General features: G+C 41.6%; 2 protein-coding genes across 2 annotated transcripts in view; one reads left to right on the top strand and one right to left on the bottom strand.

Moving 5' to 3' along the window:
- The window catches only part of HPS5 (Hermansky-Pudlak syndrome 5), a 38,141-nt gene extending 29,777 nt beyond the window's left edge, over positions 1 to 8,364 (bottom strand). Inside the window, exons 1-4 of the mRNA XM_012654264.1 lie at positions 8,120 to 8,364; positions 3,105 to 3,261; positions 234 to 344; positions 31 to 95 (exon numbers count right to left, since the gene is read on the bottom strand). Coding sequence (XP_012509718.1) covers positions 31 to 95; positions 234 to 344; positions 3,105 to 3,212 — 284 coding nt within the window. The 5' untranslated portion in view covers positions 3,213 to 3,261; positions 8,120 to 8,364. The remainder of the gene's footprint in view (positions 1 to 30; positions 96 to 233; positions 345 to 3,104; positions 3,262 to 8,119) is intronic.
- A 195-nt stretch (positions 8,365 to 8,559) lies between these two features.
- GTF2H1 (general transcription factor IIH, polypeptide 1, 62kDa) overlaps positions 8,560 to 13,932 on the top strand; it is a 35,942-nt gene continuing 30,569 nt past the window's right edge. The window contains exon 1 of the mRNA XM_012654168.1: positions 8,560 to 8,918. Coding sequence (XP_012509622.1) covers positions 8,724 to 8,918 — 195 coding nt within the window. The 5' untranslated portion in view covers positions 8,560 to 8,723. The remainder of the gene's footprint in view (positions 8,919 to 13,932) is intronic.

Here is a 13,932-nt window from a genome sequence, read left to right as displayed (position 1 = left end):
AAAGAACAGAGCTTTAAAACAGTTTCTTACCTGGTAGCCACAGCAACATAATCATCATCATGTAAACAACAGGCAACCTGAGAAATTGCACCTTCCTAGAGCACAAAAGGAAAAAATATTTTGTAAATTTCAAGTTTTATAATCTTCTTTTATTCCAAATGATTGTTTATATTGGAGAAATCCACATTTATGAGACTTGGAATGGCATTTGACAGGACTGCCCTTGATCTTACCCTGTGTGAAAGAAAAAGCCTGTGCTTCCAGCCTTCTTTCTGAATGAGATGGAGTCCTCCTCCTGAACTGCCCAAAGCCAACCATTTCCGAGACACAGCTATGCTCGTGCACTAAAAACATACGAAGAGGTAAGTGTGAGATAATCACAGCAACTTAACCTAATAGACTATTCTCCAAAATAAATACTGAGGATTTATGTATCATGTTCCTCCCCTCACTCTACCCCCTCCCCAGATGGATAAAACATAATGGCACTTACTTTCTAATTCTGGATTAGTGGAAAATACTGAAGAAAGAATATTTTGTTTTTTAAACTTTTAATTGAATCTGAAAAAGGCTGAACAAGCTCAATTGTATAAATGAGTAATTTTCCCTCGGCAAAGCCAGTTATTAGATCATTTATATTTTGTGTAATTTGGCTAGGTGATTTCAATGCTGACCACAGTGGAGGAAGACCAAGTAAGTTACCAGGGGATAAAGCAACCACTTTAATCATTTAAATCACTTCTGGTCTGTATAATCATCACAAAACACCCACAGCTCTTAGAGCAAGTGAGACTACAGAGGGCACAGATACAGGTCACTGTCATGTCTCCTCACACCGCCGGCCTGCTGATTTCTCTCCTTATCCACCAGAGAAAGCAGTGGTCATGCTGTGCCTAAGACCCTGTGGCAAGCTAGTGGATGACTAAGAGATTCCCAATCCTCTTCAACTTTGTTGCTTTTCCCCAGAGAAGTTGTAAAACCTAAATATTCACCTTCCAGTTTACCAGGCTGCCAGGTGTAACCATGTAGCTCAATCCCAGCTAATAAAACTAAGCTTGCTGGGGGCTTCTCAGGAAGCTTTATCCAGAAAAGGGGAGAGCCTGCAGAAAAGAAAGCTTTTGCCCTTGGCCCCCTCTTTCTTGCTTATGAAGCTAATGAGAACAGTAAGGCTGGAGATAGGACATATACTGCAAAAGTGATGAAAAGCTAACATACGGATGACGGTAGAACAGGAAGGATGGAGTGTCTTCAGTGATATCACTGGGCCACTACACTAAACCCAGAAACACTAACTTCCAATGAGATTATAAACGTCTTTATTGCTTAAGCCCCTATTAGTAGGTTACACTATACTGTAACTTTCAGCTGAAAAAATTTCTAACTGATATCAACCCTCACAATTGTTGCTCGTATTACTTTGCCTACCATTCCCTATTCTTCCTTCCCTCAGAGGCCAGAAAGGTGCTTTGGGATGGTAGCAAAAGTGTAAGCATGAAATTATTTTGGAATTGGTTATGAGACTTTGTTCTTCACCATGTCATTCCTGGGTTTAATCAAAAGAACTCAGAATTTGAGGCAAATAAATAGTTCTTCCCACAGAGCTAACTTTTGCCTTGCTCCCTAAAACAGAAGTTACATCAAATTCCCTGTTTTGGAATGATGTTACTATAACTGCAGTGGTTCAAGTTATTCAAAATGTAATGGAATTGCTGGGCTCAGAAACTGATACCTCAAAATACGGTGCTTTGACATGCTGACAGGCCTTAGAAGCTGCCTCAAAATCAAAGTCTCTCTAATCTTGTCTTGTTCAACATCTCCCTGCAAGTGCAGGGTGGGACTCTCTGGAATTTCTTTATTTGACCAAGAAAGTTTCCTTCTAAAAGAAATGCAATTGTCTTAAACCCCCTTCCTAGGGATCTCATCAAATAATCAGGAAAGATCAATCACAGGAGGAGAGAAGAGACTGGAAGTCATCACCACACCCAGACAGACTTTCCATCTATTCTTCTGAAGGCAGCTGCAAGAGATTACCAGGGGGACTTTATGTGCATAAGACAGATTGTTCCTACAAAGCTCCATCCCTCACCTTCCCATAATGTCTGCCTCCCACCTACCAGGCCCATGCATTCTCCTAGATGATTCACTGTTGCCCAGTAGAACTCTCTATACTCCCATCTCCCCCCTCCCCTATGAAAAAGAGTATATAAGCTTCTGTACTGGATTACTGGGTAATCATTCTCCTGTGATTCCCCTGTACCACACATGTTAAAAAACTTTTTGTATGCCTTTTCTCCTATTAATCTGCCTTTTGTCAGCTGATTTTCAGTGAACCTTCAAGGGGTGACGGGGAAGTTTTCTCTTGGTCCCTACAGGGTATACTTATTTATACTATTTTATTTTCAATTAAATACATTACTTTCTGAGAGAAGACAGCAAGATTACTGAGGAGGAAAAACTAAGCAATCAGTGTCATAGTTTCCAGGGGTGATGAAGAATTCAAAAGACAGCTCAAAAAATAAATCAAGAAAGAGCTATAAAAATGCTACTTCTATGTAAGGTGTAGACCTAAAAGGAAGAAGCCGAGGCAAAATTAATATAGAGTTTATTTGGGCCAAGGTTTAGGACTGCAGCCTGGGACACATTTCCAAGTTGCCTTGGGGAGTGCCCTGGAGAACAAGAGAGACTCAGGTTTTCAGGAGACGGGGTGATTACAAACATTTACCAGGAATTCTCATTGGTTTACAGAAATAATACTGGTTAGCGATGGGCTATGCATTGTTGAACTATAGGGTTATGGCATTTTATGGCTACTTGGCATCAGTTAGTCTAGTGCCTGCAGAGCAAGTGGCTTCAAGGAGTAATCATTTAGCTCAAGGGGGAGTGACATAACTGCTGTTTCATTCCAATGCCTCTTTGTGTCTGATAATTTAAAGGGGCTCGTATTCCTCAGACAAAAAGTTTCTTTTTTACACAAAGGTATGAATAAGACAAGCAAGAACACCCAAGATTCCACAAAACATAAGGAACAAGACAGCAGGGGCACACGTAACAGAGAGCACACAAAATTATAAATATGAAACTGATACAAGAATTAAGAAATTCACCTTTAGACGACTGGAGTCCAGACGCAGGGCTGAGAGTAATGGATCCAGAGACTCAAACTCTGCGAGAACATGGCTGTAGGACTCTGGTATCACTGGCACAAAAGTCATTTAGCCAGAAAGTTGAAATTTCTTGAGTGATAGGTACAGAATTCCTCCCCTAAATAAAACATACAGAAATATAATTTAAGAAGCTCATCATTCAATCAGCATGCATTTAATAAGTATGTGGAGAACATAAGGACACATGAGAAAAGGACCACGATCCGTACTCCACAGGTGCTTAGCATCAAGGTGGAAAGAAAACACATACAGGTAACATCTTATGCCACAGTGGGCTAACACCGTGTCACTCATTCCCTGACCCTAAAACTCCCAGAGTAACAGGTCCGGATTCACAAAGCCCTCCATAATCCTATTCCCCTTTATTACCTAACTGTGGGAGTTGGTAGAATGGACACAGTAGGATTTAAAAGGAAAATTGGGGCTGGGCGCGGTGGCTCACGCCTGTAATCCTAGCTCTCTGGGAGGCCGAGGCGGGAGGATTGTTTGAGCTCAGGAGTTCGAAACCGGCCTGAGCAAGAGCGAGACCCCGTCTCTACTAAAAATAGAAAGAAATTAATTGGACAACTAAAAATATATAGAAAAAATTAGCCAGGCAAGGTGGCGCATGCCTGTAGTCCCAGCTACTCGGGAGGCTGAGGCAGAAGGATTGCTTGAGCCCGGGAGTGTGAGGTTGCCATGAGCGAGGCTGACACCACAGCACTCACTCTAGCCCGGGCAAAAAGAGTGAGACTGTCTCAAAAAAAAAAGGAAAATTGGTCAAGCTCCTCTGAGGTAAAATATTAATACCCAGCTCACTGCTGCATTTCTTTGAGTTGAAAATTTTCTTGTCTTTAAGAGCTCCTTATTAAAATGCTATCTTCTGTAAAGGCCTCAAATTAGAAACCCTTATTAGCAAGCACTACAGTTATCAGCTAACAATTGAACAGTACGTAATAGAAATAGGCCTCTGGACCTCTCTCTCCAGCCTAGCAGGGTCTCAGTAAGTATGTTGAATGAATGAATGCACCTACTAAGTGAAAAGTAAGCAGCAGGCATCAGAGAACAAAGAGTAAGAGCTTTAACAAAAGAGACTAGACAGGAATGAATACAGATAAGAATACAAGGTAGCAAATGCCAAATACCCCATGAGGACTTGCAAAACTAACACAAGAGTTTTTAATCTGTTCAACTACTCTCAAGTGCACATTTTTGTCAAATTGTACCAATTTTCCAGAAAAAAAGGAAATAAAAAGAAAATTTAAGAAATTCTACCCATTAATTTTAACTTTCCTCAATCATTTGCTACCTGCCAAATTAAAAAGCAATTTAATACAACAGAAAAATTCAGAAACAACTGTTTATACTTAATTGCTTTATGTTTATACTTTGTTTTGTGTTCTTGACTTTAAGGAACATTATGTATTTATTCATTTATTCAACAAATACATACTGAGCACCACCTATGTGCCAGGCATTGTTCTAGGTCCTGGAGATAACAATGGAGGACAAAACAAAGACCGAACCCTCAAGAGCATACTTTCTAGTGAAAAAACATACAGAAGCTTATGATATTTTTTACTGCATACACATAATATGGTATTGTCTTCTGCTATTAACATTGCTCTTAATACAACTTGACCTTTGCAAGGAGAATGGTGTTCTAAAAAAAAAGGAAACTTTAGTATGCTTATACTCAAAACATTTGAGAATTCCTGATCCCCATCTAAGAAAAATATTTCCTCATTCTTTTCATTCATTTCATTGAGTACCTAGTAAAACATCAGGCACAGGTGGTGGAAACAAGTCAAGCAAAATAATTCCAGAAATCAGTCAGTTTATAATTAAATAGGGAGACAAAGACAAATAACACACACACACACACACACACACACACACACACACACAGGTCTTATAAGGGAAACATAAGCAAAGTGCTCTGTTAGGACAGAGGGATCACATTGAAATAAAGGGAACCATAGAAAACTTCCCAAGGGAAGTAGCACTGATGCCGAATAGGCTTTTCTCTGAAGGAAAAGGAAAAGAGTAGCAGGTAGGGCAGCAACAGGCAAAGATACAGAGATGAAAAAATGCAGAATATATTTGGAGAATACGAGTTTAGTCTTTGGTTGAAACATCAGATACACGTAGTGGAGTAATGAAAGATAAAGCTGGGATAGTAATTTGGGCCCAAGTTACAAAATACTTTGAATTTCAAACCAAGGAACTTAATTTGGCAGGCAACAGAAAAGCATTGAAGAATTTGGTGTTGGGAGGTCACATAATTTCCGTAAAGTGATGTGGGCAGATGCTAGAAAACAAGGACTTGGGGAAAAGGGTGGGTGGTGAGGAAGCGAAGATAAAGCATTCCAATTACTCAAGAAGTCTGGTGGAAAAGGAGAAAACCTCATGACTTTCCAAAAAGGGAAGACTCAGATGGATTAGTAGGTAGTAGCTAAAATCAGAGACTTGTTTTATTTTTTCAGGGACCGGGTCTTGCTCTGTGGCCCAGGTTGGAGTGCAGTGGCACAATCATAGCTCACTGTAGCCTACAACTAACTCTTGGCCACAAGCAATCCTCCCACCTCAGCCTCCAGTAAAAGCAGAGTCTTTTTTTTTTTTTTTTTTTTTGAGACAGTCTCGCTTTGTCACCCTGGCTACCGTGCAGTGGTGTCACTGTAGCTCACTGCAACCTCAAACTCCTGGGCTCAAGCAATCCTCCTGCCAAATAGCTAGGACTACAAGTAAGCGCCGCCACGCCCAGCTAATTTTTTTCTATTTTTGGTAGCAAAGGGGTCCTGATCTTGCTCAGGCTGCTCTCAACTCCATACCTCAAGCAATCCTCCCACCTCAGTCTCCCAGAGTGCTAGGATTACAGGCGTGACCCACCACGCCCAGCCTAAAAGCAGAGTCTTTAAAATGAAAGTGACTGAAGATACAAGAAAAAGATAAAACCATGGTACAAAATCCAAAAGTGATAGAAAGAAATGATATCAAGACCATAATGTCTCTTTCACTTGTGATCTTGAAACAAAGAAACTGAAGTGGATAGGCCATTTTGTTTTGATCTTTGTGAAAAGAGAATATGCTGGAAGTTATGACATAATGGGAGAAGAGAACCTAGTTAAGTTTCTTCCTAAAAAAAAAAAAAAAAAAAAAAAGATTTAACGGAGATGAGAATGGAAAATAAAACAGCATAAGTAATGTTAGTTCTCAAGAGCAGTTGCTGGGTGACAGTGTTAAACCAATTCCAACTTTATACCTTTCTTTACGTTAACTCTCCGTGAAATGACTGGTTCCCCTCCAGCTCTTTTTATCCAAATCTACCCAGCCTCCAAGATCCCATGTAAGCCCCACTTCTCAGAATTCTCAAGGTGGAAGAGGACTCAAAGGTAATTCTGTGCACACATCTACCAAACTCAGAAATTGGTTTTGCCCTAGATCCCTGACATTTTCAGCAACGGAAAGAAAGCACTCACTCTCACGACACTGCCAATTCCAGTACTCCACAGTGCTCACTGATACAAGGCCTTTTTAATATTGGACTGAAATCTGATCACTTAGAGCTCTTAGCATTATTCCTAATTGTGGCTTCTACAGTTGAATAAGTCTACTCTTTCCAAAATAACCCCTTAGTATTTGAAAAGCATTATCAGGTCTTCTAAAAATTTAACATTCCCCACACTTCCACCATTCCTGATGTGACAATTTCCAAATTCTCCATTCTGGTCAACCTTTGACAGAGAGGCACTTTAGTTTGCCTGAAAATGAGGTGCCTACAACTGAACATGATACTCCTTAAGTAGCTGGATGAGCCCAGAATAGAATAGAAACACTAACTTCCTCAATCTGGACACTTACTTTCTATATTACATGCTAAAATACTTAGCTGTGTTTTTAAAGTGGCCATGTTACACTGTTGATTCAACAGAGCAGTCAACTAAAACTCAAAGAAATTTTTCACATAATAAAATCTTCCTAGCCAGTACCCACATACAGTAGAATTGAGCTCAAATTGAAAGCTGCTATTAATCAAATGCAACAATGGATATAATAAAAAGTACCTAGAAATTTACAGGCTCAGTACCAACAAGAATAGCAGAATGCTAATTGTTCAAGCTCGGTTGCATATACATAAGGGTTCATTTTATCATCCTGTCTACTTTGTCTAAGTTTGAAATTTTTCGTAATAAAAAGCTTTAAAAGTATACACTTTAAAAGAAAAACCTCTGTACAAACCTTCAATAGCTCTCCTTCTTATATAATTTTGGGATTTATCCTATTTTACCCTTCTATTCTCCAACTGTATTGGACCATCTTTTATTTCTCTTTCACTCTATAAACTTATTATGCCTCTATGGTTTAATATATGCCTGTTTTTTGAATCTTCTCGCATTTAACAAAACCCTATCTTTTTGCAAAGCTGAGTTTACATGTTTCTTCTGTGAAATCTGTCACAGCTCCAGCCTAGCAAAAAACTAAGCATACAGAAGTTGCAGACAAATGCTTACCAAAGACAATGAAACAACTGGGAGACTGGCTTGCCCAAGGGTCACAGAGTTCATAACAGGGAGAGCTGAGATTAGAATGCATCTCTCCCTGAATCAAGATCTAATCATCTTTCCATTTTCCTGCATGACTTGATGATAACGCAAAACAGTAGTGTTCGCTGCTCACAAAACAAATGCAAATAAATCAGTTTTCCCTTTTGCCCCACTAGATGCATGGAAAAAAAAGGGGACGCGAAAGGTATAAGAAAGGGAATAAAAATTAAATGATGCGAAGGTTAAGTACCAGATTTCCTCATGTTGATAATGGAATCTTTCTATCCAAGAAGATCAGAGAACGATTCTCTGCCAAAGACAAAGAAATGGAGACTCACTCATTCATGTACTCATTCATTCATTGACTGGAGACACAAGGATGAACAAAATACAGTCCCTGCCCACAAAAAGCTTCTCGCCTAGCAGAACTACCTTTTTAACAGCAGTAACTTTAATACTGTATTCAGATCTCTTGATGAGAAGAGCCCCAGTAACCAAGTTTTCAAAGCCAGGCTCACAGACCAGCATCCCGGAGGTCCCGGCCCCGCTACAGCACATCCAGGCCAGCAGCTCCCACTCTCTGTGCAACGGACCTACTCACCCGGCTAGTTGCCGGGCCACTAACAGCGGACCGAAAGCGGAACCTGAATTTCAGTCTCCCCTCCCGCTCCTCCCCTTCCTGGCTTGCGTCATCCAGGAGCGCCGGGGACGCGGGGGCAACGCTGTTAACGGCAGTTCCTCATCACGTGACGGTCCACGCCCCTCCTTGCGCGTGGTCCCTCCCCCTCAGGCCGCGGTCGCGATTACGCTCTCTACCGTCTGGAGTTCGAGGGCCGCCGCAGGCTGAAGACACTGCATCGACCAGAACCGGAGGAGGTCTAGGCCAAATGGGTGGGCCAGCCAGGATCCTGGGACCTTTGACCGCTCGAGACCGGAGAGAGGAAAAGAAACAGGCGGGAACCGGTGGGGGAGGGAGGGGACCAGCGGAAAGTGTCATGGCGGCCACGGTCTGGGGTCACGTGCCCCGGGGGCCGCCATGGTACTTCCGGTCACGTGCCCTCAGACTCCTCGCAGCCAGCGATGGAGGCGAGACCCCCCAGTAACAGAGGCGGTAGCGACTGCTGCGGCCGCTGGGTTTCAGCCTCTTCCCAGCAGCGGCTCTAAGCAGCACAGCGGAACTCGACCCGACCCAACCCAGTTACTCCCTGCCCAGAGCTGTAGCTCCCACCTGGTAAGTTTAGACCGAAGAATGGGGTTGGGTGGGCGGGTGAGAGGAGCTGACAGGCCTCGGGGCCGCTGGACGGCGCGGATTCTCCCTCTTTTCCCTGCGTCGCTGTCGCTGTCGTCCCAACGCCCTAGGCCGCCGGCTCGTTTGGCCTTATCTTGAGGCAGAGAAGAGGCGACCTCTAATCTACTTACCTAAAGGAAGCCTCCCCTTTTACTGGGGAAGGGACTCGAAGATTTACCCAAAGCTAGGATCAGATTTGGCTTATGAGAATGAAGGAAGTGGAGGCCTTTCCCAGTCAGAGAAGCCCTTCCCGTTGGGAAATAAGTCTCGGTTTCTGTAAGAGAAAAAAAGCTCTCACTTTGGTGTCCGCATACTATTTGCTTCCGCCTGTCAGTCTTATCGCTCTTAAATGCTTTAACACATGTGCGAATCCACACACCCCTAATTTTGGTCATGCCTAATTTCATTTTCATATAATGATGAAAACAGACTATCAGTACCTGGAAGTATATAATTATTTTATAAATTTCCTATTGTTCTCAAAGGCTACATTGGGGCTAGCTGTTTCCCATTGACTTTTAAACGCCCACTTTAGCGTTTAAATGGGGTGAAGAAAGGAAATATAGAAACTTAACCTTTTGGCCGGGCGCGGTGGCTCACGCCTATAATCCTAGCACTCTGGGAGGCCGAGGCAGGTGGATCGCTCAAGGTCAGAAGTTCGAGACCAGCCTGAGCAAGAGCGAGACCCCGTCTCTACTGAAAATAGAAAGAAATTATCTGGACAACTAAAAATATATATATAGAAAAAATAAGCCGGGCGTGGTGGCGCATGCCTGTAGTCCCAGCTCCTCCGGAGGCTGAGGCAGGAGGATCACTTGAGCCCAGGAGTTTGAGGTTGCTTGTGAGCTAAGCCGATGCCATGGCACTCTAACCAGGGCAACAGAGCCAGACTCAGTCTCAAAAAAAAAGAAGAAACTTGACCTTTTGTCCATTTGAAGACCGTGTTTAAAAATATGCAAAAACTGAGTAGTTTGAAATATACTTTGCACTAAGTATCGACTCCATCTAAACCAATATCCAGATTTGTGATTTTCAAACGTTTTAAAGGAGTGGAACAATTTCTCCCCATGAATTCTTTTAAGAGGGCTGGGCCCCACCCACTTAGCCTCCCCTTTATCCTAGAGGCATCTCCTTGGAACAGTTTGAAAAGTGCTGATCTGGACTTTGGTAATGAAGCCAAAGTTGCCAACCCTAACCTCTTTAAAAGCCAAAACCAAAGCAGTTGAGATGGAGAGGTCACAAGAGAAGGGAAGATAACCTCTGGTAGCAGGCCTCTGGCTTACAGAGGGACTGGACTCTGGAGAGAACTTTGTACCTATTAGCAGGCCTAAATCCTTCATTCAGAAAGGAAAGGTGGTTTGCTACCCTCAGCAGTGCAGCATATTCATAGGTTTTAGCCTCTCCTAGGTGATATTAAATATATATTGCAGTACAAATGTTAAAAGTCAAAAGGGCTCTTTAAAAGTACTAGGGCAGATTGGTACAGTCAGAGGGAGAAGAGTCAGTTAAAAGTAGTGAAGCAGGTTGGCCCCAGTGGCTTATGCTTGTAATCCCAGAACTTTGGGAGGCTGAGGCAGGAGGATCACTTGAGGCCAGGAGTTTGAGACCAGCCTGGGCAACATAATGAGACCTTGTCTCTACAGAAAAATAAAAAGTTAGCCGAGCATGATGGTGCTTGCCTTTAGTCCCAGCTGTTCTGGGGGCTGAGGCGGGAGGATCCCGAGCCCAGGTGCTGGAGGCTGCAGGTGGCGACACTGTACTTTGGCCTGGGCAACAGAGGGAGGCACTGTCTCTAAAAAAAAAAAAAAACGCGTAGTGAAGCAAGCTATGAGCTCCAGTCAGTTGTGAATGCTTCCTGTGTTACTGCCCTCGAGGCTTGTATCTTCTCCCTGCTGGTACCATATGTCTTTCCATCTTACGGCATGCTTCTCTGTGCTGCTGTTTTTTGCCATACTAACAGACCGTTGTCTGGCGTATGTACCTTGAGCTTTCCTATTTTGGCCACTGTTTCTACCTTATAGATACTGCTACTCGAGTTGTTTTTGTGCCCTTCCCCCTTTCTCTTTCCTACTTTCAGTGTGGCATTGTCAGGCATAGATCTAATAGTTCTTCTTTCCCCCACTTTGATTACCAACTGATTACTCTTTCAATTTTGGTAAAGTACTCTTGTCAGTGTGCAGTATTTATTAGTGGATATGAGCACATTTTCCTATATCGTGCATCTCTGTGTCGCATTTTCTTCCTCCTGCCTGTCCCTGCATTGCTGTAAAGTGAAAAAATGCCCAGTCCTGTATTCCCACATTTTTTCTTCTTAACATCTTCCTTGTCTGTGAAACTATCCTTAAAAGATACGTTTTGGTCACTCTTCACATACTTCTAAAGTCTTATTCCCTGTAATGCTGAATTGTTAGATCATTTTTGGGCTGCTTGATGGCAAGTAGTGTTTCAAATCTCCATTTTTTTATGGTGGCAGATACAGCAGCTCTCTTTCTAGTAATCCTTATTTTAGAGTGTATTAAGGAGTTTATATTTCACTTTGCCTTCCCTCCCATTTATCTCTGTACATTGGAAAAGGGGATGTAGATAATGGAAATGTCGAGATGCAATAATTTAAAGATTGCTATTCAACTGTTTCAAATTTTTGCTGTCACTGTGTCCTTATAAGGACAAGACCCAGTTATTGGAATCTTTGCAAGAAATCGTACCCGGATCTATGATTTGAGAGCTACAGTGCTTCCTAGAGTTTAGCCAAGGATGTGTATGCAAAGGATTCTTGGGTGTCTTACCAAGATTGTATTCTGCTAACAACAGAGATCTTAAATGATGTCACAGATATTTACTGGACTCTTACAATGGGCCAGGCGCTGTATTGCTGGGTGCTGTATCGCAGAGAACACAACACACGGGGCCTCTGCCTTCCCTTATGACACTTGCAGTCTGTCAAGGAACATATACTTTAAAAGAATTACATAAAAAAACTAATTACAGTTGTGGTAAATGGTATGAAGAGAATAATAGGAGACCTTAGCTAGTAACTTGGAAGCTTAGAGTAAGCTTCCAAGATGAAAAAGATGAGTAAAAGTTAGCCAGTTGTGGGAAGGGAGGAAAATGTGTAAATGTGTAAAGAGTTAGAGCAAGGCATATACGTTTAGCTTTGGGCAAATAAATTTTTAGCTGCAAGTGAATTAATGCTTTTACTAGAGTATCTTTGCTATTTAAAGAAGTTTCATGTCAGATTATTAATAAAGTAAATTTTTTTTTTTTTTTTTTTTTTTTTGGAGACAGAGTCTTGCTCTGTTGCCCCAGGTAGGGTGCAGTGGCATGATCATATAGCTCCCTGCAACCTCAAACTGCTGGGCTCAAGCCAGCCTTCTGCCTCAGCCTCCTGAGTAGCTGGGACTACAGGTTTGGGCTACCACACCCGGCTCATTTTTTTCAATGTTTGATAAAGACAGGATCTCCCTCTTGGCTCAGGCCACTCTCAAATTCCTGACCTCAAGCAATCCTCCTGTCTCAGCCTCCCAGAATGCTAGGATTACAGGTGTGAGCCACCGTGCCCAGCCAAAGTAAATAAGTAAAGCTATATCTTCATTGGCCCTATTTGTTTAAATGTAGCCTACAGGAATAATTCTCATAAATGAAATGTTCCTTGGCTTTTACAGAATTCTACCTGGACTAAGTGTTTGCCACTCAAGGAATTCCCTTCAAGAAAAATCTGGAAATCACAGAAGCCATTGTAGGATAGCCCCAGTGATTCTATTAAACCTCCTAAAATTGGTCCTTATACAATTAACAGAGGTACAGCAGATGACCAGGGAAATTTACCAAGCAAATTAACTGTGAGACAATTGACCTGTTGGCCCAATGTATCTCTGATTTATTTTTTTAAGTTCTCCATAAATGAATTTTGGTACACATGGTTTTCCATGCTGTATATAAGGGGTTATGTTTTTCCTGATTGATTTAAAATGGGTGGCTCAAGGGTGGTTCTATTAATCTAATGGATTCCTCACTTTACAGTTTCTCTGTCTTCACCCATCTTTTCTCCCTCACCTTCCCAACTCAGAAAGGCTTTTCTGTTCTTTTCCAACACTACCACTTTTATTTGTGCCAGTAAGCCCAGTTAACTGGGGACTTGCTCTATCAGCTCTCCTTGCTCACTGCTTTTCTTCCAACTATTGACATACTTAAAATTATCCTATGATTATCTACTAACTTCTCCTCAACCCTTCCCCTCCTATCTTTCTCAGATCTAGTTTTATTTTGTCTATCAGATTTCTCAGAATTTTACAGATTTTTTTTTCTTTTTTATTTATTATTCCAGGGTTTTGTGAGGGTACAAACATTATAGTTAAACTTTATGTCTTTGCCTCACCCAAATGCGGGTTAAAGGTATGACCTTCCCTCCCTTTAGTGCTCCCCGTGTCCTTTAGTTGTAGATTAGAATTTTACAGATTTTAATTCATGTTTCCTAAAATGTGATTTGTATGGTATGCAGAACAGTTTTACGTTCTGCAAACACAGTGGACTTCAAAATGTAATAGTTATGTGTTTATTATAATCAATATTAGAAAATTAATATTGCAGTATTTAAATTAACAGTTCCATAGGTTCTGTAAAATTTTCTTTTATAAATTAGTTTAAAAACAAGCGATACGTATTGCAGAAACTGAAAATAACAAACTATTGGAAATAGAGAACACTTTTAATTCTTACTAACACCCCTAAGAGCTTCCTCTGTTACCTTATAAACATTTGATTTGATAGGGAATAAACTCTTGAGAAGACATTTTTACAACTACTTCATTATAAAATATGTATTTATTATAGTTAATCCAGAAACAAAAAATAACATTCAGGCCGGGCGTGGTGGCTCACGCCTGTAATCCTAGATCTCTGGGAGGCCGAGGCGGATGGATTGTTTGAGCTGAGGAGTTCAAAACCAGCCTGAGCAAGA

This window comes from Propithecus coquereli, unplaced genomic scaffold (genome assembly GCF_000956105.1).
Source record: "Propithecus coquereli isolate 6110/MARCELLA unplaced genomic scaffold, Pcoq_1.0 Scaffold44, whole genome shotgun sequence".
NCBI lineage: Eukaryota > Metazoa > Chordata > Mammalia > Primates > Indriidae > Propithecus > Propithecus coquereli.
This window is presented reverse-complemented; position numbering and strand designations above follow the sequence as displayed.